This window comes from Pempheris klunzingeri, chromosome 3, assembly GCF_042242105.1.
Source record: "Pempheris klunzingeri isolate RE-2024b chromosome 3, fPemKlu1.hap1, whole genome shotgun sequence".
Taxonomy (NCBI): Eukaryota; Metazoa; Chordata; class Actinopteri; order Acropomatiformes; family Pempheridae; genus Pempheris; species Pempheris klunzingeri.
The window spans coordinates 13,893,874-13,921,139 of record NC_092014.1 but is presented as its reverse complement, the minus strand read 5'-3'; the positions used below and the strand labels follow the sequence as shown (position 1 = coordinate 13,921,139).

Genomic DNA, 27,266 nt, shown 5'->3' with positions numbered 1-27,266 from the left:
AGGGGAGAGGAGGTATCTGTAGATGGGTTTGCTGCTCAGTTACTTTTGGCAGCACAATACTTTCTCAGACAAGCCTCACTGAACAGACATTTTCCTTTTGCACGATGAGAAAAGGCTCTTTTGTCATGATAATGTGTTTTTCTTATTTTGCAATTCTATAAGGTAAAAAGATAGACTCTTCTGTCCTAGAGAAAGACATGAACTGTGTGTCTATGTGTGTGTGTGTGTGTGTGTGTGTGTGTGTGTGTGTGTGTGTTACTCACAGGTGGGAGAGCGATGACAGGTCTTTGAAGGCTCCCTCTGGTATCAGTGATATGTCGTTACCATGGAGGGACCTAAGAAAGGGTGAAAGAGGGAAAAAAGAGAAAAAAGCAAGAAAAAAAGCAGAAAAGATGTTAAAAGTCTGGATCACTTCTTCAGCATCAGTCTGACTCAAGACTGTCTGTGTGATGTTTCTGAGTTATTCACCACCTTGTGTGCGTTGTGACAGATACTCACAGCAAACGGAGAGACTTAAGTCCATCGAATGCCCTCACTGGTATGCAGCGCAGGCGATTGTAGCTCAGGATTCTTTCCACACAGAATAAACATTTTGGCATGGAGACAAATGCAGATATTTTTTCAAGATATTTTCAAATGCAGCAAGGCATTTCAGAGCACAATCCTGTTTATGACTGCAATCCACTGAGCAAAGCATTCGAGCAAACACAAGCACAGCAATTCAATCTGAAGCGCACACACACACACACACACACACACACACACACACACACACACATAATGATATACATGTATTCTGAGCACAAATGTAAACATCTTGCACCCAAAGTTTGGATTTTTTTGCCCTTCTGATCTACTACCTACTGATTTTGGCCCTTTGTTGGGGCACCTTTATTACAATAACATTTATACATCTATACATTTAACTCTGTAAGTGGAAAAACAGCTTATGGAGTGTTCCTCACTGATCCAAACCAGTCCATGCTCTACTGCTTTTTCATTTTTTAAATTCAGCTTTATTTATTATTAATTGTTTTTTTTTTGGTTTGCGTGAGGTCAGCATTTTCTTGTACTTTTGGCTGTGTGTGACAATATGCCTCAGGCTGCAAACTTAGTTGCTTTGTGATTTAAAAAATGCTCTTTTTTCCTAGCTGTGCACTGAAAAAGAAAAGCTCATTCAGATTTCCCATGAGTCACCTACGGTATGGCGGCCCACATGGGACAATATTCATGTTTGATGACACAACAGCACAACACAAAGCAACAAAAGTAACTCCTTATTTATTTATGCTTTCCTTTAGTCAGTAATCTTCTCCTTGGGCCTTTGTGAACTTCAAACACACACACTCGCTAACACACACTTATACACACCCACACAGATTGCAAAGGGACTGATGTAAAGCCAGACTCACAGGGTAAGCAGCTCGGACATGTTACTGAGGCTGTGGTTGGACAACGTGCTGATCTGGTTGTTACTCAAATCACTGAAAAGGAAACGATAACAGATACATAAAACACACACAGGCGGCGCTGTCAACACATGCGTAAACAAATGCAGAAAACACACACACGGACTGTATGCAGTACATACTCCTCTGCACTCTACTGTGCTCGGGTTGTCACGCCCACATCAGGGCTGAACGAGGTCACGTCAAAAGTGATACAACACAGAGCTTTGCTGGAATACCAGTCAGTTAGTTTTGGTCTTTAAAGCAGCGTGGGGAAAACAGGCCAAGTCACAATCCTGATTAAGTGTGTTTCAGTGTGTTTGATTGTGATTTGTGAAATAATGTCTGAGTGTATGTGTGTAATGCGTGTCTGCTGAGGTCATGTGGGAAAAACTTACATGAGTGTTAAGTGTTTGTAATTGGAGAGCTCCACAGGAACCTGAGTGAAGTGGTTACCATCCAGATACCTGAGAGACAGACAGAGAGAGAGAGGGAGAGGGAGAGGGAGGAAACAAAAGAAAGTGGTAAAAAGACAAATATGGAGGGAGAATTGGAGAAGAGAGAGAGAGAGAAAATGAGAAGGAAGAAAATGAAGTTATTTAACCATGTGGGAAATTCCTCATCTCCACCAGTGTGAGCAGTCATTACTGCTACAGCCATAATAAACAGTGGAGTTTAATATCCCCACAGGCATCCTAATACAGTTTAACCACCCACTCTCCGTCTCTCTCTCTCTTTCTCTCTCTCACACACACACGCACACACACATGTATGCATAACTGAGAACTAACCCTCTTCACTGTGTGACAATGTGCTATTAATCCAGCATATTAATTAAGTCTTTGTTAATATTGGAAAAGGCACATTCCCCACAGGAGAAATAGTGAAATGATAGAAAATACCACCAAGCTTGCTGTCTGATGTTTAATTTAAGGCAATAATTTTCAGATCATCAGGGATTTTGTGTGTGTGTGTGTGTGTGTGTGTGTGTGTGTTGAGATGAGTTACAGGACTAAAATTCTCTGAGCGACTTCTGTATGTGTACCTGTTTCCCTGTGAGCCTGCGGGCTAATATAAGGGTTTTCACATGTTGTCCGACCAAGCTTCAATAAGTTAAAAGACTGATTCAGTTAAAGGATGAATCAGTTTTACGTTTGATGAGGTCGACATCTTTGATGCCACAGTGGCAGCATCTCCCTCAAATAAACTTCGGTCTAATCCCAAATTCACATCTGATGTGCTGGAGTAGCAGCAGTCTTCGCCATAGCTGGAAAAGCTCATTTATCTCTTTTTATAGGAATAGTTAAAGCGGTTCACAACATAAAGACAGTGAGAGATTTGTGTGACCTCTGCATATGATTATCACATTTCACTAACATTGCCAGAGGAAAAAAAAGGACTCAGAGCCAAAAAAAACACTTGAGGGGATTCGTTGAGACACACATCTCTCAGAGTCGTTGTGGATTGTTATATTTGTTAAACTGGACATATATCTGCTATATGAGACGGACATATAAAAAGACAAAAATACTTTTAAATCTATCTGATACTGCATTAGGGGAAACATGGTTGTTAGCACTGTTGTCTCACAGGAAGAAGGTCCCAGGTTTTAATCCAGCAGTTTGAACCTTGAACCTTTCTGTGTGTCACAAAGTATGTTCACCCTGTGCTTGCGTGTGTTTTCTCCAGGTACTCTGGCTTCCTCCCACAGTCCAAAGACATGCACGTTAGGTTAATTGGTGACTCTAAATTGCCTCTAGGTGTGAGTGTGAGCATGAATGGTTGTCTGTCTCTGTGTGTCGGCCCAGTGATTGGCTGGCGACCAGTCCAGGGTGCATCCCGCCTCTAACCAAATGTGAGCTGGGGTTGGCTCCAGCCCTCCCGTGACCCTTAAGTATAAGCGGTATATGGATGGATGCTACTGCATTATCTACACGTAGTGTATATAAGTCACGTACTTCCAAATGTGGTTGATTCAAATGACTGAAGAATTAACTTTTTGTTTATGGGTTGAAAGATTTCCATACTTCTTAAACTACATAACCCATTTTAAACCCCTTTGGATTACCTAAAATATGCATTGTCAGCTGAGAACAGACTTGTTTTATTAACTTGTGAGATGTTTTGGAGACATTAAGGCAGCCATGTGAAATTGATAAACCAGTTTGATTGTGCTGAATGATGTGTTGGTCTCTAACTCACAGTTCTGTGGTCTCCTTGGGCAGGCCTTTGGGCAGCATGGTGAGGCCCTTGTTGCTGCAGCGCACCACAGTGTCCAGACAGGAACACTCTGCAGGACACCTCAGCACTGGAGAGCAGCTGTTCTCGTCATTACCTGAGAGATTTGGATATATGGATGGATTGGAGCAGGGAGGGGAGGAAGGATGATAGAAAAGTGGTTATGACATATATATACGAAATGTGTCGGGGCTGCAAATGTGTAAATCTGCTCCGTCTCACCATCTTCACAGGCAAAGTCCTGGACGGCAACATCCTGGATGGGGATCTCCTTCAAGAAGTAAGGACTCTGGCAGCGAGGGTTACCAGTGACGATGCGTTTCCTTCTCAGCCAATCACCGAGCCAAGCCAGGTGACAGTTACAGTTGAAGGGATTGGCCAGAAGGTTGCTGGAGAACAAACGGCGAAGTTGGAGGTGCTGAGTGTTTTTATTCATTGTGTGTTTTTGGACATTGCGTATGCATGAGTGTCCGGGAGAGTGCTCATGTGTGTGTACTCACAGTGTGGACAGGGAGTGCAGTGTGTCGAAGGCTCCGGGGTTCATGGAGGTGATCTGGTTGTCGTAGAGTGACAGGAGACGCACTGAGCTCAACCCCACGAAGCTGCTGTTACTCACACAGCTGATTCGGTTACTCCTCAGCATACTGCTCACACACACACACACACACACACACACACACATACAGGCATGCACAGGCACAAACGATGAAATGTGCTGTGTATTTTACAGAAAAAACAATGCAAATAGACATATTTATGGTAATATAAACCTGTGAATTATGCATGCTCACATGTTTTAAATGTTTGTGTGGACAGTGTCACAGTATGTGAGAGCATATTTGAATATTGCACACATACCTGATATGATAATGTGATTGCATATGCATATAAGCAACTGTTTGTGTGTGTGTGTACCCACAGTGTGCGTAGGCCACTGAGTCCCTTCAGCATGCGGTGGTGCACGTTCTCCAGTCTGTTGGAGGTCAGAATCAGCTCATTGACCCCTGAGGCTCCTTCAAACGTCCCCTCCTCTATGTCAGTGATACGGTTATTACTCAGATTACTGCAAAGAGTGGGAGGCAGGAGAAAGAAAGGTAAGACAGTAAGCAGAATGAAAGGAGTGAAAACAAAAGGTGCAAACGGAACAAGACAACAAACACGGCAAGAGGGAATTGAGCAAAGATAGAATGAGGAGTAGAGAGGAACATACAAGGTTCATTTTAATATCTGTGTCAACACGTGTACATAACAATAACACTTTCTCTGTGTGACCCGAGTATGACTTCCTGACAACCACATGTGATGCTTTGTTCCTGTTACGTTCAAAACACGTCTGACTCACATCTTCCTCAGCTGAGGCAACTTTTTGAAGATCCCCGTCGCCTCGAGCACGGTGAATTCATTGTTGTTAAGACGCCTAGGAACAGAGAAGAGAAGAGGTGGTCAGAGACAAAAAGGCAGAACAACAGAAGAGAGGCAGACGGAGGAGGAGGAGGAGGAGGAGGAGGAGGAGGAGATCAAGGCAGACTGGAGGTTTCCTTTATGATGCACACAGGTATACTTTGTAGTAGACAAATACGACGTGACTCACAGTTCTGCGGTGTACTGAGGAATGTGATCTGGTATTTTGGTGAGTTTCTGGTTGGAGCAGTCGACTGTGGTGCCCTCACAGCGGCATTTCTCAGGGCAGGCCAAGTCGGCGAAGCAGTCCCCACCTAGCTTGCTGCGGTAATCCTCGGTACCTGGTCACAACCGCAAGCACAACGTCATCGCATGCCCTCTTCGCGAATAATTGAACCCCAGCATTTACTGGTACCAGTTCCAACAAAAACACAGCGGTTGGCCAAACTGAAGGTTGTGATACAATGGAAGAATTCTGAGATAATGCAGAGGGGCTGTGCTGCTTTTGTCTGGAGTGGGAATTGTCAAAATGCACCAACCATGATCAAAAAACTTTGATAATCATGATCGTATGCAACATTCCCCATATGCATTACATCAAAATGCTGCGTGTGTATCATAACCTAAAAAGTACCAAGTTCACGAGACACACAAACTGTCAAGCAAACACACTCGCAGACAGGAACAAATACTGGAGGTTTTCTGTCCTGTCAGACTACAAAGCAAGTGTTAGTGTTGTAAACCAAAGCACAAACAAAAGAGCATCAAAACTAGCAGAAAAATGCACAACCAAGCAGTCATCTATCACACTGTGGAGCAGCGTGTGCACGCCTCAGTCACACACACACACACACACACACACACACACACACACCGACTCACACACACAGAGGTAGCGGGGGGATACGACAGGAGATTGCTGTCTCTTGCGTCTTGGCCATGCTGTAGGGTTCTGCAGGGCCGTTCCATGGTGCTTGACAGAACCATGTTCCACTATAGGAACCTGGCAGCCACATGGTTAGATCAAGCACAAAGGAACAACCTGCTGACTGACTGCTCCTCCGCTGGAACACAGGGGTGGGAAGGACAGAGGGAGAAGAGGAAGAGGCAAGGATGAGGAGGAAAGTAGGAGGACAGAGGAGAAGGAGGAGAGGAAAGGAGAGCGGAGGGCGAAGAGGAGGAGAGAAAATGAGTGAGGAGGGGCAAGAGAGATGGGTGTAAGGGAGACAATGTAGGAGAGGGGAAGATGAAAAGGAGAGGATGAGAAGGAGATGAAATTAATAGGAGAGGAGTGAGGAGGACGAGAAGGAGGACAGGTAAGAAGAGAGGGAGAGGAGAGGAAAGAATGAGAGAGTATAGGGGGGTTGGGAGGAGATGCAAAGGTATGGAAACGAGAGGAGTAGGACGGGAGAGGAAAGGTTGAAAGGAGAGGAGGTCAAGATAAGGAAAAGAAGAGGAAGCATCCAAGGAGGAAAGATGGGGTCCGAAAAGCAGGAGAAAGACAGAACTGTCTGGCTTGAGGAAATGTCTGACTTGGAGTGAACAGAGAAGGAGAGAAGTAATGAGCAGTAGGAGAAGAGGAGAAGAGGACGAGATCAGACCGGGTGGAAAGCACAGTAAAGAAAGGGAAGGTGGAGGTAGGGAAGAGAGAGACTGGAACATCTAAATTTACAGACATAACACACGAGAGCAGGAACAGAGCAGCAGTTACAGAGGAGTGGGAGGAGAGTTACAGCAGCACTGAAGGCAAGAGAAGCCCTGACTTCTAGGAACGCACATACACACATGTATACCAACAACCATGGGCGCACACACACACACACACACACACACAGGGACAGCATGAAGATAAAAAACATGAACCATTGTGTAATATAATGTAAGTCTTGTGAATTGTCTTCTTATTGTTGTTTGTACACAGACAAGAGGAGTCACAGAGGGGGTCAAAGGTCACTGTGGTAGAGGTCAAAGGTCAGAGGCCGGCTCAGGGGACGAGAGGTGAGGGATTCGGAGTTGACGCTAGAACCGTGTGTGTTTTTGTGTGTGTTACTTACAGCCGACATGGTGTACTCCTGAGTGTGTGAGAGAGGCAGCAGGAGAAAGAAGAAGGGATTTCACTTGTTTATTTGAACAGGAGGGAAAAAGCTGATGAAAAACTGAGAAAAATGCTGCAATGTTTTCGTGTTCGGTCCCCAGGCAGTGATTCATTTAAAGGGGTAATGACTCGTGAATAGTGAGAGCCGTGCTGGTATAACATGACATTTGGTGCTTTCATCCAACACACATCCCGGCCTCTTTTGCTCGAAGCACAACTGATTCAAACTTGTTTTTTGGGGGGGATCGCGAGATGAAAAAAAAAAGCACATATAACCAGATAAAAGCTCCATGCCGATGAACAATGAAATTAGCTGGTTTTAAGCTCCCACAAGTGCAAGTGCATTTTTTTGCTTCGCGTATTATTTGAGATCAATCACCTCAGCGGGTCCAATCTTCACAGGACTAAAACAAGAAATGGTTGGAGGCATAAAACTGGAATTAAAGCGCCCATAATTCAGAATCTTGAGCTTTTGTTTAAACATAAATATGAGATAGGATCCTAAATAATACACTGTGAAATAGCCATGATGCGAGTTATACAAGGGGATTTTAGTTGTATTGATCTAAGGCGCGATAGCAATGTTGTACCATAGAATAACACATGTTTATTCAACTTTTCAACTGCAAATGTTCTTAAATTATTCAGCTTTGCCCCGTATGTGGTAGCTGGGCTTTGGAACCTCTGTCCCCCCGGTGAGTTAATGACTGCAGTGAGCACACACACATTCACAGTATCTCACACACACACACACGTTCGCTCTCATCCAACACACACCATGCCTCCTCTGTGTGCTGCGGTGGTAATGACTGCCTTTAGCCCTGCTACTGATCTCATATGCATGTCTGATTTACATATTTCCCAGCGCCCCTCTGAGCATGGTAACTGTGTGACCTTTTGATGTTCTGCAGTGGGCGAAACAGACACAGATGCTCGCGGACACACGCTCATACATTAGCTATCATTAGATGTGCTAAGAAGCGAGGAGGACTGCTATCAAATATAGTCGTTGTGATCGCTGTACCAATATACTTTCATTTATTCAGAGTCTCACATGCAGTGCCCAGCTGAGAGCCGCCTAGTCTTATTAATCCAATTGTTTTTCTCCCTCTATCGCCAAGGTTACCGTTATCATAAAAGAAAACCCAGTGCAAGGACAAGAGTGTGATTATCTGGTGCCTGGTTAGACGTGATGCGTTATGGTGTATGTTAGGCCATTAAAAGAAAATGTCTTGGCATTCAAAAGGTGTAAGTCAAGGCAAGTCACTCCAAGTGCCGAGAGTGTGTGAGTGTGCTGCATCCGCCGTGATGGACAGAACAGTGTCCTACACACACACACACACACACAGATGCACTCGATGTACAATACCTGGGATGAAATACTGTTCTCTAGCTAATGGAGAGACAGAGACAGAGAGATTGAAAGTGAAAAACAACAAAGCAACCAAAGGCTGGACTAGAGGAAAGTACTCTGTCTATGTGTATGAGTAGGTGTGTGTGTCTGTGTGTGTGTGTGTGTGTGGTTAAAGAAAAGATGCCAGAAAATGCTGGAAACAGGGAGTTGAAGTTAGTAAAGGCAGGTTGAGGGAAAATCCCAGCAGGAAAACACAGAATGAAAATACAGAACAGTGTGTCAAATATCACAGTATAGGTGTAGGAGTCTGTACATGTGTGAATGAGCAGGAAGAGAAATAATCTTAGGGGTAGATCACAGTGTTTAATATGCAGTGTGCGTTTATACCTGAGCAGCGGAATTTCTTGCTCTTGATTTGTCCGATTCGTTTGTTGGCGAGCCGTCGAGGGCTGGTGCAGCGGGCACCGCTTGTCTCGATGGGATTGTCCTGCAGGTAGTCTGCCAGCCACTTCAGATGGCAGTCACAGATGAATGGGTTTTGGGCTAGGTGACTGATATAACCACACACACGTACACACACGTACACACACAGACACACACACACACACACACACATACACACATACAGACATTGACACATGACACAAAAACACACAGGTAAGCTGTCAGAACAATATAGTTGTGAACTCGATGTGTTTCTTGAACAATTAAGTATGTTTTATTGTCAATATTTATTGGATATTTATTTTCTATTTATTTATAGGATTTTTATTCACAAAACTAAGTGGTCAACAAGAAAAACACTTTTCATTTGTTTCAAAATGATTTAAAGCACATTTAACATTAATGATAAAAACCAGAATCAAAAATCCAAAAGAACAATTCAAATCATTTTTGCTTGTAGAGCTAAATCAATAAACAGGGTATATTAGACAGGTAACCATAGCAATAATAGTAAAGCTTCACATTCTGTCACCAGGCAACTCGCAGGTAAACTAATCTAACCATACATTAAACTGACGATAAATTGAAAAGGATATATATCGATTATCCATGAAAATATGGATGACCTGTTCAAACTCAGCAGCCCATTTTGTCCTGAGGATAATATTTTACTTTGGTTACCCAGCCCAGCTCCGTCCAAATCCTTCACACCCAAAAGCCACATTTCTTGTATTTGACTGAGTTACTACAGTTATGCGAGTATTGAATTTGAATTTGTGATCTCTTATGGCGACACAGACTTTTTCATTTTTTATGGGCCGCAATCAGGGCATTGTGGGATTCCAGGTGATGTCGGACTGACCAGATTTGTTTGAGGTTTGTTTGCTTCCAGTAAATCTTAAAGGTCACTGTGACGTGTTACTGAAAAAAGTAATCACATTACTGTAAAGTGCCACTAAGTGCGTCTCTGCCCAACACTGACTCTAAATATAATAACACATTCACATTCAGCCTTGTTATATATGTCTGTCTAATAATGATTTAAATAACTGCTTAACCAGTCACACAGTGTGGGTGGAGGACTGTAATTAGTCTGACAGAACTCTTATGAATACTGACATGAATTGACAGTGTCCATCATATTCAAACTGATGTGATACATTGAAGGAAAAGTCCACCCTTGACGTGTGTGCGCTGCATTATAGGAGACCTTTTGTGTTATTTTTAGTGTGTCATAATTTACCCTCCTGTTGTATCCACTAAAGGATGAAAGGCAGAGCAATAAGTGTCTACCCAGGGGAGCTCACTAAGAGCAAGAGAAAAAAAAGACGTTTTCCAGTTAGATGAAAGTCTATTGAGGCTCTTGAAAGTGGGGAAATTAGTATACAGGGCGGTGCGTACCTCTTAAATCAGTGAATCAGTGAATCGGTGTGAAGTGTTAAATCCAAAGAGACGTAGTTATTGTAATTCTCAAAGATCACAACAGAACCTGCTGTTTACGGCTGATTTTAAGACAACTGAAAAATGTCTTTTAACAAGCGGGAACAACAAATGATGCATGAACAGTAGCTGTTTTTATTTTTGCTGAAGATTTTTCCACAGTGTTATACTATAATAAAATATAATTGATTTTTGTTTTGCATTCACAGTCATTCAATTACTATTGAAAGTTTCACATGTTCTTATTTATTGTATGTACACTGAGCTGTGTGTGCGTGTGTGTGTGTGTGTGTGTGTGTGTACGTACAGTGTTTGTATGGCTCTTAGCGATGAGAAGGTCCCCTTGGCGATGGTCTGGAGCTTGTTGTCATATAGTGAGAGCAGATTGAGGTTGTGGAGGTCCTGAAATGCGTCCACACGAAGGCACGCTATCTTATTAGCATTCAGTAACCTGAAAGAAAGAGGTGACAGAATGAAGGAGAGAGAGAGAGAGAAAGACAGTGGATGAGGGCTTATCCTGTTGTCATTCTTGGATGAGCGTTTCAAATGTTACAGGTCAGTGATGATGGCTTTCAATCATGATGTATCCACTCTGATGACAATATTTCAGGTAAGCACTTTTCAGCAGAATATCAATGAGGTATGGATGTGAGCTCTTAGGTGTAACCACAACTGTGTGTGTGTACTCACAATAGCTGCAAAGAAAACAGTCCCTCAAATAGTCCTTTGGAAATTTCAGTGATCTTGTTCCCATATAGTACCCTGTGGAGCAGAAACATTACATGAATAAGTTATGAATACAACCACACATATTATCCAGAACTACTATTAATATTAACACTCAACACACACTGTAAAGTCTCTCTATTCCCACCACCTCTAGTTCCACTAGCATCTGTTTCTGATGGGATAATTAGAGCACCTTTTATCAACCACAAAGTGCTCAAAAATGCAGCTCCTGTTAATCTTTGACAGTGTGCCAGTGAACGCACATTGTAACTGAGTTTAATTACAAGCAGTCTGTGGGTAAATTAGTATAATTTTGAGTCAGTATCTCCAAATCTGTGGCAAAATGGCTTAAAAGCTCCCATCACCAGTAGTTATATCTAATCATTATTATTATTATTAGTATTATTATTAGTAGTAGTAGTAGTATTGCATTGAAGCTATTTATCTCGTGTGACTACAAGCCTAATTATGGGTTTTGTTCATGCAGCATAAAACAAAAAAAGGTTGTTCTTTAGTGAAAGAACAGAGAAAAACATTAAAATCTGAAATAATAAGCCCTTAATCAAAAAAGACACCACCCTGTTTTTTTTCTTTCGCCTCCAAGTTAAAACAGCAATAAAAAAACGCCAGTAAAAAGCCGACTGTGACTCTGTGCCAACACCTGGTCGTATGTCAGCACGAAGGACATAAAGCATAACTAGCTATGAACACTTTTCATCTAAATGTCACAATAAAAAAAACCCTTCATAAATCTGGCTGTTATCAGAGAAAAGCTTTTTATAAACACATCAGATTACATATACAAACAGGTCAAGGCTGAGACTGCCACTGCCTTGCTCAACAAATACCTTAGACGTACACACACACACACACACGCACACACACACACAGTGTTATCAGTCATCTTTACGCTCCACGCTGAGTTGAGCTGTGTATGTTGGCAGTCTGAAGACATGTGTTTTAGATTGCCTTTTATTTCATTGTGCTGAGTGGCTGCCCCTGAGAGACCTGAGGTCGGGAAACACATGATGCATTGAGTGCACGCTTCATTTATGTCTCACACATACCGTTTGGTGCACCCACACACACACATGTACAGAGATACAAACGCACACACAGACAGAATCGATGGCTCATTTACATCCTCTCTAACTAAACCCTGACACACACTGAACACACAGCGCAGCTTAATGTGAGAGCCATACTGTATGTGGTGTGTCAGCATGAATGTGTGTGTCCCATTCTCTCTGTGGTGAATGTGTAATGAGGTGACAGAGGCCTCCATTCAGCAATTCAGCATTTATGAATTATTGACTTTAGGGAGACAAGACCTTAATATAACTCCTTCATGAAATAACTCTACATCCTTCGCTCCCTCTCCTGCTCCTCTCTCTCCGTCTTCCTCCCCAAAGCTTCACACGCAAAGCAAATGGTCTCACCTGAGATTCAGGCCAAAGAGAAAGCCAGCAGAACCACCGCTCTTGTCAAAAGTGCATCAAAAATGCCTTATAAAAATGGTATTGTTGCTTTGCTGTTTGACACATCGGCACATTTTTAAATTATACTGCAAATGTGAGACCACAATTAAAGTATTAATCCAGTTTTCTTAATTTTGTAAATGAAGTCTTTACATTTGGCCATTATATCAAAGCATAATGTGATAAAAAGTCAAACAGGGTTTTAAAGTTTTAAACAAATTCTGAGTTTAGCCAAATCTAACTCAAAAGGAAAGTAAAATTAAAATTGTTATTTGGTTTTTCTGCTAAATAAAGTAGTTGAGATAATTCCTGTCTGATTGTGTTTGTTGCCCTTCTTACTCGCTTTGTTGTGTTCCCAGATCTCAGAAATGAACTTGGTGAGTGCGTTGTTAACATAACAGATGGAAGTGATGGCTAAAACTGCAAAATCATCAGCCAAGTCATGATAAACAGCTTTCAAGGTGGATTAAACAGATTTTGGAACAGTAAGACGTGAGATATTCCTCAGGAGATTCAAAGGGCTGCATTGTGGTGTTTTGTGTACTGCATCTTAAATACAAACACATCACACAGTACTCACAGAGAGTTGAGGGAGCGCAGACCTTGGAAGGCGTCCGAGGCTAACTCTGATATCTGGTTGTTACTCAAGTCTCTGTGAAAAGCAGAGACAAAGAAAAGGGAAGCAAGAGACAGAGAGGCAACGAACGAAAGGCAGAGTCAGCGAGGAACACAGCGAGGTCAACACAAGCCACAAACAGGTAAGTAAAACAGAAATGTATTTGGATTGTTGACATGGGGCACAGTACGTATATCTCCTCATCTACTCACATCCTGCGCAGCTTCTTATAAGGAGAAAAGGCCCCAGCTGGGATCACCTTGATGGCGTTCTGCTCCAGTCGTCTGGAACCAAACATACACACAGACCATTGAGGAGAGACATTAACATTCGCTATCACAGAGCTATCTCTGCTGTATCCTTCACTGCTGCTCATTCCCGGGGGCTCTGGCTAAGGGGAACATTTCCAGATAAGGAGCTTTGATGACGTTGCCAAAGTCTGTCACATTTCTCTGATCTTTTGCCCTCTTTTATGTACAGTCAGACGTTAAGACAAACACACACATACACACACACACACACACACACACACACACTCTTAACTATCTGGGCAGTGTTCCATTAAGTGCCAGTCTGACTCCACGTCAGTCAGGTCCAAACAAATCAAGCCCAGCCAGGAGAGAGAAAGAGAGTGCGAGGGGGCAAACAAAAGAGAAAACAGACCCAAACAACCGTTCTCTAAACATTTCACATGTTCAGTCACCGTGACAAGAAAGGCGGCGGAACATGATTTGCAAACCAACCATTTGATTGTGAAACATTTCCCTAAAACGAGTTTGTTTTTCATTTGCTGTTCTCCTCTGTCTCAGCTCCAGCCCAGTCCTACAGCACTAACATGTTTGGCTGATCACACAGGATCATGTTTTTGTATTCTTCTGCTTTTATGTCATTTGAGGCAAGTCCAAGTCTCAAGTCAATCAACACTAGTCCAAGTCAAGTCTCAAAGCCTTGTCAAAGCAGTCTCACATCAATCACGACAAGTCCAAGTCGAGTCTTAAAGTATTATTACTGCAGGTTTCGTGTCGGGTTTTGTCAAAACTCATAAGTGAAGTCACGGGAAAACTCCCACAGCCACATGCAAATCAATAGATTTAAGTGTAATCCAAGTGTGAAGTCTTCATAAAGCAGGTCTCGGGTCTCCGGTGACAACTCAAGTCTCAAGTCAAATCTAAAAGAGAAGTTCAAGTCAAGTCTCAAAGCCTTGTCAAAGCTGATCTCCAGTCAATTTTCAAGTGAATTAAGACAAGTCAAAGTCAGGTCTCAAGGCAAGTCTCTGCTCAATCTACAGAAGTGCAAGTCAAGTCTTACAGTATTCTCACAGCTTCATCAACCATTAAAATGGCACAACATTTGAACAATGTCCATTCAGAGCTTTGGTAAACTCTTTTAACATAGCTGACACTAATTGATTTCAATAGTTAGATCTTGTAATTTAATATTTAAGATGTGTGGCTATGTGTAGTGTTTTTCAAGAATCAACAGGACAGATCTTGAGACCTGAATGATTTTGCTCTAAGGTTGCAAGTCTCACGTGAGTCGAATCTCAGAGAAATCTAGTCCAAGTCACGCCTCAACTCCTCATTTTTGTGACTTAAGTCAAGCTTGAGCCTCATCTTTGTCAAGTCTCGTCTTTTCTTGATGCCTCCCTTTAGATAAAGATATGATTTGTCTTGTCCTTCAGATTAATCTCTCAAATCTTCCTCCCTCATTCCTTCATTATTTTCTTAAGCAGGGAAGAGCTGCATGACCAGGTTTTCTCATTTCACAGATGTGTGGTTTTATTCCACTGCACAGAGAGAAAGAGGAGTAGTGAAAGAGAAGAAAGGTGGAAAGAGACAAAGAAGGAAAACAGAAACAGTGACAGTGTGCAATAGTACATGTAGGCCCTTTATCCATGCTGAGTAAAGCAGAGTTAAGGTGTGTGTGTGAGTGTGTGTGTGTGTGTGTGTGTGTGTGTGTGTGTGTGTGTGTGTGTGTGTGTGTGTGTGTGTGTGTGTGTGTGTGTGTGTGTGTGTGTGTGAGTGTGAGTGCTTATATATGTGTCTTACATCTCAGTAATGGTTTCAGGCAGGTTGGTGGGTATTTCTGTCAGTCCCTTCCCTCTGCAGTCCACAATGTTGTTACTGCAGGTGCAGGACTCTGGGCACTGTAACACACTGCAGGAGGAAGATGATGACGACTGGTGACCTACAAAGAGACAGAGGGCCAATATTATCCATGGATAATTGTTATGCTTGGTGTAAATCCCAAAGGCGAAGGATATTGAGGCTGCGGAATTCATTGAAGAAAATCAAAATGTGAAATAGCAGATCACCAACAAAGTGTACAGATGAGAGAGAGATACTGTCTCTAAACCTGATGGTGACCTTGTCTGTCTACATCTTATCTTTTAATCTTTTTGTATAAAGTGCTGCACAGAGAATCTGATCGATACATATTTCAGGATGTGCACAGCATGGGGTTAAAGCCAAGCCATGCAATGGAAGATGAATACTTGCCTTCGTCCTCATCTTGAAAAGCATGAGCAAAAGACAGTAAGAAAAATCAAACGAGACAAAGCAAAATATGGGTTTGCCACCGTAAAACAGCAAGCGGATGTAAGTCACAAACTAGACAGCAAAGCCAATATGTCAACTCAACCTACCTGCGCAGACAAACTCCTTCTTCTGCACCTCAGCCACATTGTGCCCCCTCAAGTGTGGCGGGGCCATGCACTGCGTGTAAAGACCCAGACGGGGGCGCTGTCGCAGCCACTCTGATAGCCAGGCCACGTTGCAGTCACACTGCAGGTTGTTGGAGTGCAGGCGGCTAGCAGAGAAGAGGAGGAAGAGGAGGAAGGAAGACGAGGGAGGGGGGTGGGGAGTGTGTGGCGATCACAGGAAAAGGTGGTGGGGGTGGGGGTGGGGGACAAGTGGAGAACAGGTGGAGGGGGAGGAAGAGGAGAAATAATAAATTTGAAGAAGGGGGAGACAGGAGCAGGGTGGGAGGAGGAGGGAGAGGTGCAAGTACAGATCAATCAATCAATTGAACAAACAGGAATCCTTCCCCTCCGTGTGGTGATGCGTACAAAAATACTTACAAGGTGCGGAGCTTCGGCATATGGTTGAAACTGGCCACAGACAGTCGGCTGATATTGTTGTTATTGAGGGTGCTGAGGAGACAAAAGAGCAGAGAACACAACGCCGTATAGAGTCACTTGCCTCTTCTGCAATCACAAAGCTGCTGAACACTGACACGGCAGAGTGACTTATTCAGCAAAGCAGGATACGAAAAGTTGGACTCTGCTGAGTGTCATGAAATCAGACACGCCACTATTTTTACAGTTTCTAACTCTGTTGAGAGGCAAATCCTGACAACTCAACAACATCTCAATTAAGTCATGCCTTGACAAGTACAAGATTTGCCTGTCACTTACCCCTACAAGATGTACCTGCTAACTAGCAGCCTTATCTGCTGTCTCTTTTGATTAAAACCATCTTAGCCTCCTGTGCTGCCTGCTTTGTCACGGCACAACAGAAAAAAACCTTGTGTCATCAGTCCCTCTTGAATTGTTTAGACTGCTGGACACCCAGCAAATATTTGACATCTTGGAGAAATGACACTGACACGGTCTTTTTTTAGTAAGCCAATAAAATGAGTATTTCAGCAAAAATGCTTGCCATTAACTTATCAAATAACAATATGAAAAGACTATAAATTATTAAAATAGCATAGATTGGACTAAAAGAAAATAATACATTTAATGACATCTATTAATGACAACCACAGATTTAGGTGTCAGCGAATTCACACTATTCCTCATACATATATTTATATAAACAACAAGTTTAAATATAAATTTTAATATTGTGTTGTTATTTTCTAACATGACTTAGCTGCGTACTTTCGCATCTAAAATATTTATTGACTTAAAAGCAATTTGCCTTTCCTTCACAGTAAATATGTGTCACTAAGAACATCAACAAGTTTCTCAGTCAGGCTGACTTTAGGACAGACAAGAGATCTGTGCAGTGACACTAATGATGAGGGGATCGGCTAAATTAATTATAGGATGATAGTGATACTCGGACATCAGGAGTCATTCCTGAATATACATGAAACTGTCCTTTTTTAAGAACTGCACAGGCAATGCAGTCTTTTAAAGGTCAACGATGATAGTAGCTGTTCCACATCCCCCTGCTATTAGTGCTCATCATTCACTAAGGCTCTGCAGTTGTTAGCAGGGTGACTGAATAAACAAGTACTCACAGCACTTCCAGGTCACGTAACGCTCGGAAAGCTCCATCTTCAATACAGCTGATGTGGTTGTAGTCCAACTGGCTGCACACACACATAAACACAAACACATATACACAGAGGTTGCAGGGAGAATGAAAGAAAGAACAAAGGAAGCTGTTGGAAGATGTACAGGTGTCTTACAATATATCTTCAGGTGGAATTCAAGTCAGCCAACCAGCTACAGAAGAAAATGCATCAACTCCCCTCCGCCAACAATCTCTCTGTGTCTCTTTTGCTCTAGGTCTGTCTCCTGAGCTCATTGTTCTTTGTAGATGTATTTCTCAACGTATTTATCTCTACCCATTCCTGTTTCCTGCTCTCCTCTATCTGACGTCTAATTTGTATGCACTGCTCTTTACCTCTCTCCCCTCCTTCTCTCTCTCTCTCTCTCTCTCTCTGTCTTTCTCCCCCTTTCTCAGAATCGCTTTGCTGAAACAATTTAATTAAGATGTAAGGACAGTAAATCATGCGCTGTCACCCGCATGCTAATGCACACACACACACACACACACACACACAGTCCTGTCCTTTTACAGTAATTGCAAGGCATTTCCAAAAAAATTATCTGATGTGAAAAAAAAGAAACAGGATGCAACGAAATAGTTGAAAAATCCATATTTCTAGAATTACTGCTGGGCAATTACTTTACCTGCAAAATGACCAACAATTATCTTCAATCATCATAACTGACTGAGGCTAAACAAAGAGAGAAAACAACAGAAATGCCACATGACGTGACATCCATAGCACAGACAGACAGACACACACACACACACACACACACACACACACACACAGCTGCTAATGAGCAGCCGTCCCGGTCAATACAGCAAGCAGGAGGCACATGACATTTAACACAATGAAATATTGATGCAGAGGCACATGGGGTTGTGCACATTTGCAAACATACTGAAAAACAAGTGACAGATGTGCATGCATATACACACACATGCATGGAGACACACCTCACTCACATACACAGAAAGCACTGCCAAAGTGCCACTTACAGGTTCTTGATCTCCACAGCTCCCCTGAAGGCTTTCCTTGGAACCCCCTGAATCTGGTTCTCGCTGAGATCACTGGACAGAGAGAGCGAGAGAGAGAGAGAGAGAGATGTAGAGAAGAAAAGAAAAGAAATAAGGTGGCAGAGAGTTAAGCCAAGCTGTCACAGAGCCACTTGCTTAGCTGAGCAAGTACTTGATGTAATCACCAAAATGCAGCAGGGGAACTTCAGCGCCAGACAGATCATCTGCAAAATTGAGTTCCTTGCACACAGAGCACTCCTTTTGCCAAATATAATCAGCTGTCTCTATTCATCTCTGCAAGACACAAAAAACCCTTCCTCTGACAAGTGTCCATGTATCTAGAGCCAGACACAATTCAATTGTCTGCTTTGAACATCTATCCAACTCAGGTATGTGAGGGTATAAGTGCTTAAACAGCCTTTAGGGGGCACTGGTGGCCTCTGCTTCCCTCTGAGCCTTCTGTTCCTCCTCTCATCTCTCCCACTCATCTCTCCTTCGCCCTCAACAACCCTCCCCCTTCCCTTTCCCCTGCTTTTAAGGAGTGAGTGATGGATGTGTGTGCGCTGGGGTTTACAGAGATTTAATTTTCAGCCACTTTAAAACTAAGCTGCAGCTCAGAATACAGAAAAAAAGACCCGAAAAGAAAAACACTGAGAAAAACACACTAAATTTACTGTAATTAGCGACACACATATGCAAACATATGTGTTCATGCTTCTCTTCACTCACACGAGTACATAAATATACTCAAGCACATGAACAGGTGTCTCACATTAGTTAAATCTACTGCCTGCGGCCAAGTGAAATACATGCTATCACTGGTTGGTATAGCAACTTGATTTAGTGAAGGACACACACACACACATAGGTGCTGAAGGATGTACACGCAAATAGTAACATGAAATGAGGTGTTAAGCACACTCAGATACATACGTTAAATATAAATGAAGCAATGCAAAGTGCAGGTATGAGAATAATTTTAGCTGTCTGGAAGAGGAAGATGTGTTACAGGATGGTAACCGCAGGTACTAAAAAAATCAAGCAACATCATCTCAGCATCAGAGAAACACCTCAGACATCTTAATGGTATTTCAGACTGCTCGCCAGTGTGTGTGTGTGTGTGTGCTCCACCGCCAATACAGGCCCAAGTTCCAGACAGACTATTTGACCTTTCACCACTGACCTTCCAGCTCTTGACCCCTACTGTGGCACCGTGACCTCCACCATGCTAATCGGCTAACAGCTAATGCCCGGCCACATTCCTCACATTCCTGAGGGCGTGATCGTATATTCAGGGCTGCAGGTATCATCCACCTTTTGTGTTTCCACCTGCTGCTTTTATACCTGGAGTGAATATTTGCTTTCATGAATTAAGAAAAATGATAGAGTGTGTTTAAAAGACTGAGACCCTTGAGTGGTTGTTTCCTCATTCTTGAGAATGATCTCAAGTAAGTACCTTTTGACCTTTATAAAAGTGAATTCCTCTTTGGCCTCCAAACATATTGAACTGTGGGCTGTTGTATGTGTGTGATTGACAAGTGCGACAGCAGGGGTGCAATGTAAATAAACTTTCTTTGGTAACTGTAGCTTATTAGTAGAGGGGCAGATGATTATGGTATTGGAGGAAAAAGACCTTGCTGTTCTGCATCGGCACGCATTGATCTTGACATCTGCAAATTAATGTTTAAGATGTTCAAACTGCTACAGCTGACAAGCAAACTGGCTGCCAGACTTCCACCAGAAAATCTCATAATTATGTATCTAAGTAAGTTACAGAGCAACATTTTTCTGTTTCAAGCTTCTCAAATGCAAGAATTTGCTGCTTCTCTCTTTTTTGAGACACTCGATTTTTGACTGTTGGTTGGACAAAACAAGCAAGCTGAGACATCCATTTTGGCTCAGAGAGATGTAAAAGTGAACACATACATCTGCACCTGAACCTGCCCACTAGCACACACATGGTAAGTTCACACCATGTTTCAATGCTCTCTGATGCTGAGATCAGTCAACATGATCCCGGAGTAAGACTTTACAAATAGAGGCAGATGACAAAGAGGCTTCATCTTTACTGTTTTACACACACAACACAAACAAGCATGTGCTTCTCCACATGCGTGTGCACACACAAACACACACACACGCAGCGGCTGGTCTGAATCAAATAGAGTGTATCCTGATACTGTTTTTACAGGACCAGGGGGGTTTGGAAAACAGCCGTGCTCCTTTAACCACTGGAACTCTCAAACCAAATAAACTCTCTGAAAGTGCTCCTTAACCCCACACACACACATGCACACACAGATTTAACTTATAGTCTGTATCCACTTCATCTGCCTATCGGTTGTAGAAATCAGTAAAAACTTGTTAATGTGTCACATGTGAGGAGTTGACAGTTTGACAGTTTGCATGTCTGTGTTTTAGGTCGCACACAGACCTCACTGTAAACGACAGATCGCGGTCAACTGATCGTGGCCAAAGTGTGTTTACACACACACTTTAAATGTTCACTTGGGAATGTACAACTCACTTCTCAATTATAGTAACTCAGTTACGGTAAACACCTTAGTGGAGCTGGAGTTGTGCTTAAGTACAGTATGTAAGTGTTTGTGTGTGAGTGTGTGCGTGTATGTGTGTGTGTGTGTGTGTGTGTGTGTGACGGTGTGTGTGTTTGACATACACATTTATCTTCCGATGCCCTGAGATGATTGGAAATTGATTTTTCACGTCCCCCTGTCCCTGTGATCTACGGCAAGAGAGCAAACAGCAGCACATGCACACACACATGTACACAGATATAGTACATGCAAACATATGTGATTGGCAGTTAGTGTGGGGCTCTTAAGTAAGTGCAGGAGGCCACTCTAAACCCTATTCATCACTCAGACCACCAGAGAGAGAGAGAGAGAGGGAGGGAGAGAGAGAGAGAGAGAGAGAGAGAGAGAGAGAGAGAATAGTAAGTTTTACCCCGACTAGGAAATTGACTTCTCAGGGACTTAGGAGTGGATTTTCTTCCTCAGTTCGGCGCCAAGGCACCTGATTCAATTTCATCTTTAGTTAAATCGTTTGCTGGATGTCCCACCCACCACTTTCCCTCTCTTTCTCCCTAGATCCTTTTTTGGCTCTCTCTCTCCGACGACCTCTCCCTTTGCATCGTCTTTTCTCTAACGCTTCCTTTTCTCTGAAATTGGTCTTGTTTTTGGACTTCCCCAAGGTTTAACCCCTAACCTCTGCCCCTGTGCCTAAACCAGGAGGTTACCTTCATTAAAAGAGGCTCCTGCTGAGCCCAGTGTGTGTGTGTGCGTGCGTGCGTGCATGCAAATGTGTGTGTGTGCGTGCATGCGAATGTGTGTGTGTGTGTTTTTGTTTGAAGGGGCCGGAGGTATTAAATCCACACAGGAACTATATCACGCTGCTAAGTTAAGAACCTTCTGAAACACACACACACACACACACACAGACACACAGACAGACACAGACAGACACACACACACACACACACACACACACACATATATGCACATACCAGACACGGACACACTGCTGCTGAAGACCAACAGCTGACAGCACACTGCCATGATGCAAAGTGGGAAAACAGTCTTAAACACACGTGTACACACACTGATGAAGCTCTCCACTAACTGTTGACCAAATCTTTCTTCAGCTAAACTCTCTTTTTCTCATCACGCTCTCTCTTTTTGACCATGTCCACAGGAGGCTGGATAAATCTGGAAACGTTCCTTTTTCACTTTACCACATGAAGATGAATCTAAAAAATCAGCGTCATGTTTAGTGTGGATGAGGAAAACAGCATTAGGAAAACAACGATCTAATCTTGAAAAACAGGTAGTATTTATCATCAACTAACTTTTTTAAAGATTGTTTAGCTGTCTCATAACACAAACAGACAAAAAAGTAAATGGGAACATCTTAAGAAAACTAATTATGTGTGATCGTAGAGGGCGGGAGAGAGCAGAATATAGATTTAACCAGCCGAGACACAGCAGAGTAACAGGGTTTGTCTCTAGCAGATGTTGGCTGTGATTTCATATTGCTTTGGTATTCTACTGTGAACGGAGATCTTTAGGAACAAGTCCTAGAAAGCACAAGTATGGACACACATCATTTCCACATTTGGACACCACCATTTTCTGTTTGAGTCAGAATCGTGAGGACATCGTCTTTTTCTGTATCCTCTGACCTTCCTCTTTGTCTGTTTTTCTCACCTCTGGTGGCCTGGGATGTGTGCGTATGTGTGTGTGTGTGCGTGTGTGTGTGCATGACAGAGTCAGGTCTCCAGTGTTAAGAGCTTAGTGCTGCTTTTCTAAAGGTTCTTTTCAGAGCGAGAGGAGCTTTTGACGCCCTGCGTGTCTAAGAAGACCTGGGCATGAAAGAGCAGCACTCAATTCTCACACATGCACCCCTCATCCTTCCCCTCCTCCCCTCTCTTTCTCTCTCAGACTGGACACACACGCACACACACACACACACATACACACACACACACACACACACACACACACACACACACACACACACACACACACACACACACACACTCATCTACTGTTATACAGTTTCTGAACCTCTTTTGTGCGTTCCCTACTGCCACGAGATTCTTCCCAGGTCCAGCAAACTGGGGGTTCCAGAGGATCTATGTACGAGTGTGTGTATGTGTGTGTGTGTGTGTGTGTGTGTGTGTGACAGGGTATGGGCCAGAGTTGGCAGAGCAGTAAACTAATCATCTTGTTCAAATCCTTTTTGGAGACCTTAATCCTATTAAGTATAAGAATGTGTGAATGGGCAAAGACGGAGCTGGAAAGAGTCAAAAAGGAAAAAAGGAAAGAAGAAGAGAAAGCGAGGGAGAGATGGACAGAGGAAGAAAATATGTAGGCAGAAGATGAGACGAATGCTTTGCGAGAGAAGGACTGAGTTTTGGTTTTGGTAGAGGGGTGGTTAGGACGATATGGTCATGGAGGAAGACCAAGACTAAAATGAGACTGGGATTTTTTTTGTGTGTGTGTGTGTGTGTGTGTGTGTGTGTGTGTTTGTGCTTGTGTATGTGTGTGTTTGTGTGGATCATTCAGCTAATTCAGGGAGCAATGCCATGAAGTGGACCCCCAAAGATCACACTTCTGTGAGCAATTAGGAGGAGAAAGACTCCCAAAGAAAAAAGGAGGAGATGAGGGGGAGAAAGAAGAGGGAGGAGAGGTGGCTTGCTGAAGACAATGCAGGGGATTATTGAACACAGTGGGCCAGGACTGGCACCTGGGAATGTGGAGGAATGTGTGTGTGTGTGTGTGTGTGTGTGAGATGGTGAATCGAGACGATGATGATTTCAAATTGTATCTTGAAATCTTAAAAGCATGCACAACATGATAGATAGAGAATGATCGTTAGAATTTACTTTTTCAAGATATCATGCAGGAACACCCCCCAAACACACACACACACACACACACACACACACACACACACACACACACACAGCCTCCTCTTTCCCTCTTTCAGCCTCTCTTCAGTCGCTCTCTTCTAAACTAATATTGACTCTTGCTCATGAATGACAGATCTGCAGTCCTCCTCCCTCTCCTCCTCTTCCCATCTCATTGTCTGCTTCCCTTATTCGCCATCACGCCTCACTTACATACTTTAAATGCCAGGTAAAAGGGTTGCTATGGTTACAGGACCTGGGTCGACACCTAGGGGACATTTTGACTTCACAGAAAGGATGTCCCCTGTGTGTGCGCGAGTGTGCCTGTCTGGCTACCGGGATGGCAATCTGCCAGAGAGTTTGTGTGTGTGTGTGTGTGTGTGTGTTGCCTCCACGAGTTGTAACATTACAACTTGCTCAGTTTACAAAAGCTCTCGTGGTAGCAGCAGTATTATTTTTGCTGCCTTGCTAAGGAGTTAGTTATTTTGCAACGTTTCTTTCTTCATACTATGAATACAGACAGGAAAGCCAAGATGATTGCCTGGTAGAAATGTTACATTCTGCCTACTGATTTTCTACATAAATAGCTCCTGCTGCCTCCATTCAGCTATCAATCGCTTCGTAGTGAGCTCTTGACAAAGCCAGCTGTAAGCCGCTCGCCAACTTGTAGCACAAGTGTCTTGTTGCTAAAGAAACCACACATCAACAGACATTTCTTATCACATCTACACTGTAAGATTAACTGGTAAAATAACAAAGCTGAAAAAATAAAGATCATGTATGGTGTGTGTGTACATGCATGTGTAAAACCAGACTGATTACGTCGCTTTCCAGCCCAGGAACAGATTAGTCAGCGGTCTGAGACCATGACATCATCTGAAATGTTTACACGTGTAATTATAGACAAGTGAGGAATACATCTGTTGCACACACACACACACACACACACACACAGAGGAGGAAAAGACAGCGGCTTGCAGTAATACAGTAATTGCATATGAGGGGAGCTGAGAAGCACTTAGTAACGGGGACATGGTTTCCCTCTAAACATCTGATAATGATATTCAGATTTAAGGCAGCCTCAACAGAACGGCCTATCCTACTGTGCACCTGTGCTCCTCCAACTTGCATGTCAGAACACACTGCTCCTCATGTGTTTCTGCAGCAATTTCAGGATCTACCTTTGTAAGTGAGTGGAGTCAAATCGAATGCCACAGTCGTAGGACACATCTTTATCCTCACATGCTCACTGCAGCTGGCTGAGCACCTTGTGAGCGATAAAATCCTGATTGTCTTGTAGCTCAGAGTGACATGCACATGAGTTTACTGCTCTAAGTAGCCCACATGCTCAGCAGTCTGACCTTCAGCAGACCTTCTCAGCGCCAACCTAAAATTGTCCATGTCAGCTGGTTTTGTTGATAATGGAGCGTGGCCTTTCATCATAAAGAGAAAACACACATAAAGGAAATAGCGCAGTTTGCATTTCCTGTATTTGTCACTCTTGAATAAGTCCTCGCTCAGACAGTGGCGAACTAGAGTAGAGATTGGTTGAGTGGTCTGCAATGATCGACCCAGGAGGATACGCTGGGGAGCTTAGCTATCAAATAAGCTTAACAGCATACGTATATCATAGATAAAGCTGGCTTTCCATCACAAAATTGATAGCAACAGCAGCAATTAGTTACTAGATTAGTTGACAGAAAATCAGTCTGCAGCTTTTTCAATAATTATTAAAATGCTGTGATGGGCATTTTTCAAAGATTTTTTTTATATTTCATAGCCCAAACGATAAATTGATTATCGAGAAAATAACTGGCCTCGTTAGTTGCAGCTCTAATCTACACAGTAGTGATTTTAATTGCATTTTTCGTTCGTCAGCCTTATGGTTGCCTCATGGAACAGATATCTGTGATAAATCGGCGACTGACCATAATTCATTTTGCTCTTTGAGAACCCTCGGCTGGTCAATGAGGAGTTTACGAAGAAGAAAGCAGGATAGATTTCTAAAGATTAGATTTTCTTGAAACGTATTTGATATTTTAAGCACAGAGGAACTTAATTTAACCAAAGATTGCTATCGTCACATCTTAGCTCTCTCCCTCCTCTCCATCGATTCCTTCCAGCTCTCTGTCTAATATCCTTCTTTTCCCCCTTTTCTGTCTTGTCTTCCCTTCTCTCTCTTCTCCCCTCTCTCCCTCTCTATCCCACATCCTCTCCACCCTCTACTGCCCTCCTTTGCCCTGCTCCCTGTGTAATGAGTCTAATCCATCAGCCAGACAGTATTAATCGTATTCCGATAGCAGTGTGTTCACTCGCTGCTCGCTGCTGTCTCCGTCTCTACGAGTCAATAACCCCAGCTCTAACACCTACACACCGCCTATGACAGATAGGCTGTGCTGTGTGTGCATGTGTGTGTGTGTGTGTGTGTGTGTGTGTGTGTCTCTGTCTCTCTGTGTGTGAATTTTAAAACCAGCTCAGCACTATGACCAAATTTATTGCAGTCTTCGCCTGGAAGACTGTCCAAAACACACAAAAGATGTAGACTCAGACACACACACCACAGCTAAAATGACCACTGCTGGACGTGTTGCCAAACCACTTGGTTGCCACAAACTCTTGGTCAGTGACATCATATCCTTTTCCTGTTTGCCTCTTACATAGCCATACAATAATAAATAGAATAGATAAATAGAGAGTGACAGCACATGGGCGCGTGTCTGGATCTATTTGTACGTGTTTGTGCATCTGCCCGTGTGTGTGTGTGTGTGTGAGTGAGTGCGCCCCAGTCTGTATATCCCTTGCCCGGTCAGAAAGTTTTTCACCCACGTCTTTGACCTGATCTGCCACAAACTCCATGACCCAATAGGCTGGAGCGGCCTCCTCCCTTCTTGTCTGCCTCCTTTCCATTAAAAGAATCCAACATCTTATGAGAAAAAAGCTCTCACTACAGGATAATGTATCAATCTGACGCCCAACAATCCTTTGTCATTTTCAGACTTGGTCTTTCTATCTATTTTTCTCCCCCACAATTCGCGTCATCCATCAATTGCTGCAGTATTCTCCTGATCACTCAATCATTGCATCACTCTTTTCATCCATCAATCATTCATTCTTTCCATTCATCTGTCATCCAGCTCAGACGACTCAGACGACCACAAGCAGCAGACTTAAAGTAAAACATTTAAGCGTGCGGGGAGGGCAGAGAGACAGCGAAAGCGAGCGTGTCAGGCCTTATCCTGTATGTGCACTGTATTAGTCTGATTCACGTCGTTAAATCGAATTCATTAAAAGC

At 43.0% G+C, this 27,266-nt stretch overlaps 1 protein-coding gene across 1 annotated transcript in view; it reads right to left on the bottom strand.

Annotated features, from left to right (window-relative positions):
• slit2 (slit homolog 2 (Drosophila)) overlaps positions 1-27,266 on the bottom strand; it is an 83,428-nt gene that overhangs the window by 14,187 nt on the left and 41,975 nt on the right. Inside the window, exons 5-25 of the mRNA XM_070856370.1 lie at positions 18,529-18,600; positions 17,492-17,563; positions 16,323-16,394; positions 15,888-16,051; positions 15,292-15,430; positions 13,456-13,527; positions 13,208-13,279; positions 11,111-11,182; positions 10,728-10,871; positions 8,924-9,087; positions 8,552-8,575; positions 5,278-5,428; positions 5,029-5,103; positions 4,606-4,749; positions 4,187-4,330; positions 3,909-4,075; positions 3,651-3,783; positions 1,847-1,915; positions 1,413-1,484; positions 499-570; positions 264-335 (exon numbers count right to left, since the gene is read on the bottom strand). Coding sequence (XP_070712471.1) covers positions 264-335; positions 499-570; positions 1,413-1,484; positions 1,847-1,915; positions 3,651-3,783; positions 3,909-4,075; positions 4,187-4,330; positions 4,606-4,749; positions 5,029-5,103; positions 5,278-5,428; positions 8,552-8,575; positions 8,924-9,087; positions 10,728-10,871; positions 11,111-11,182; positions 13,208-13,279; positions 13,456-13,527; positions 15,292-15,430; positions 15,888-16,051; positions 16,323-16,394; positions 17,492-17,563; positions 18,529-18,600 — 2,166 coding nt within the window. The remainder of the gene's footprint in view (positions 1-263; positions 336-498; positions 571-1,412; positions 1,485-1,846; positions 1,916-3,650; positions 3,784-3,908; positions 4,076-4,186; positions 4,331-4,605; positions 4,750-5,028; positions 5,104-5,277; positions 5,429-8,551; positions 8,576-8,923; positions 9,088-10,727; positions 10,872-11,110; positions 11,183-13,207; positions 13,280-13,455; positions 13,528-15,291; positions 15,431-15,887; positions 16,052-16,322; positions 16,395-17,491; positions 17,564-18,528; positions 18,601-27,266) is intronic.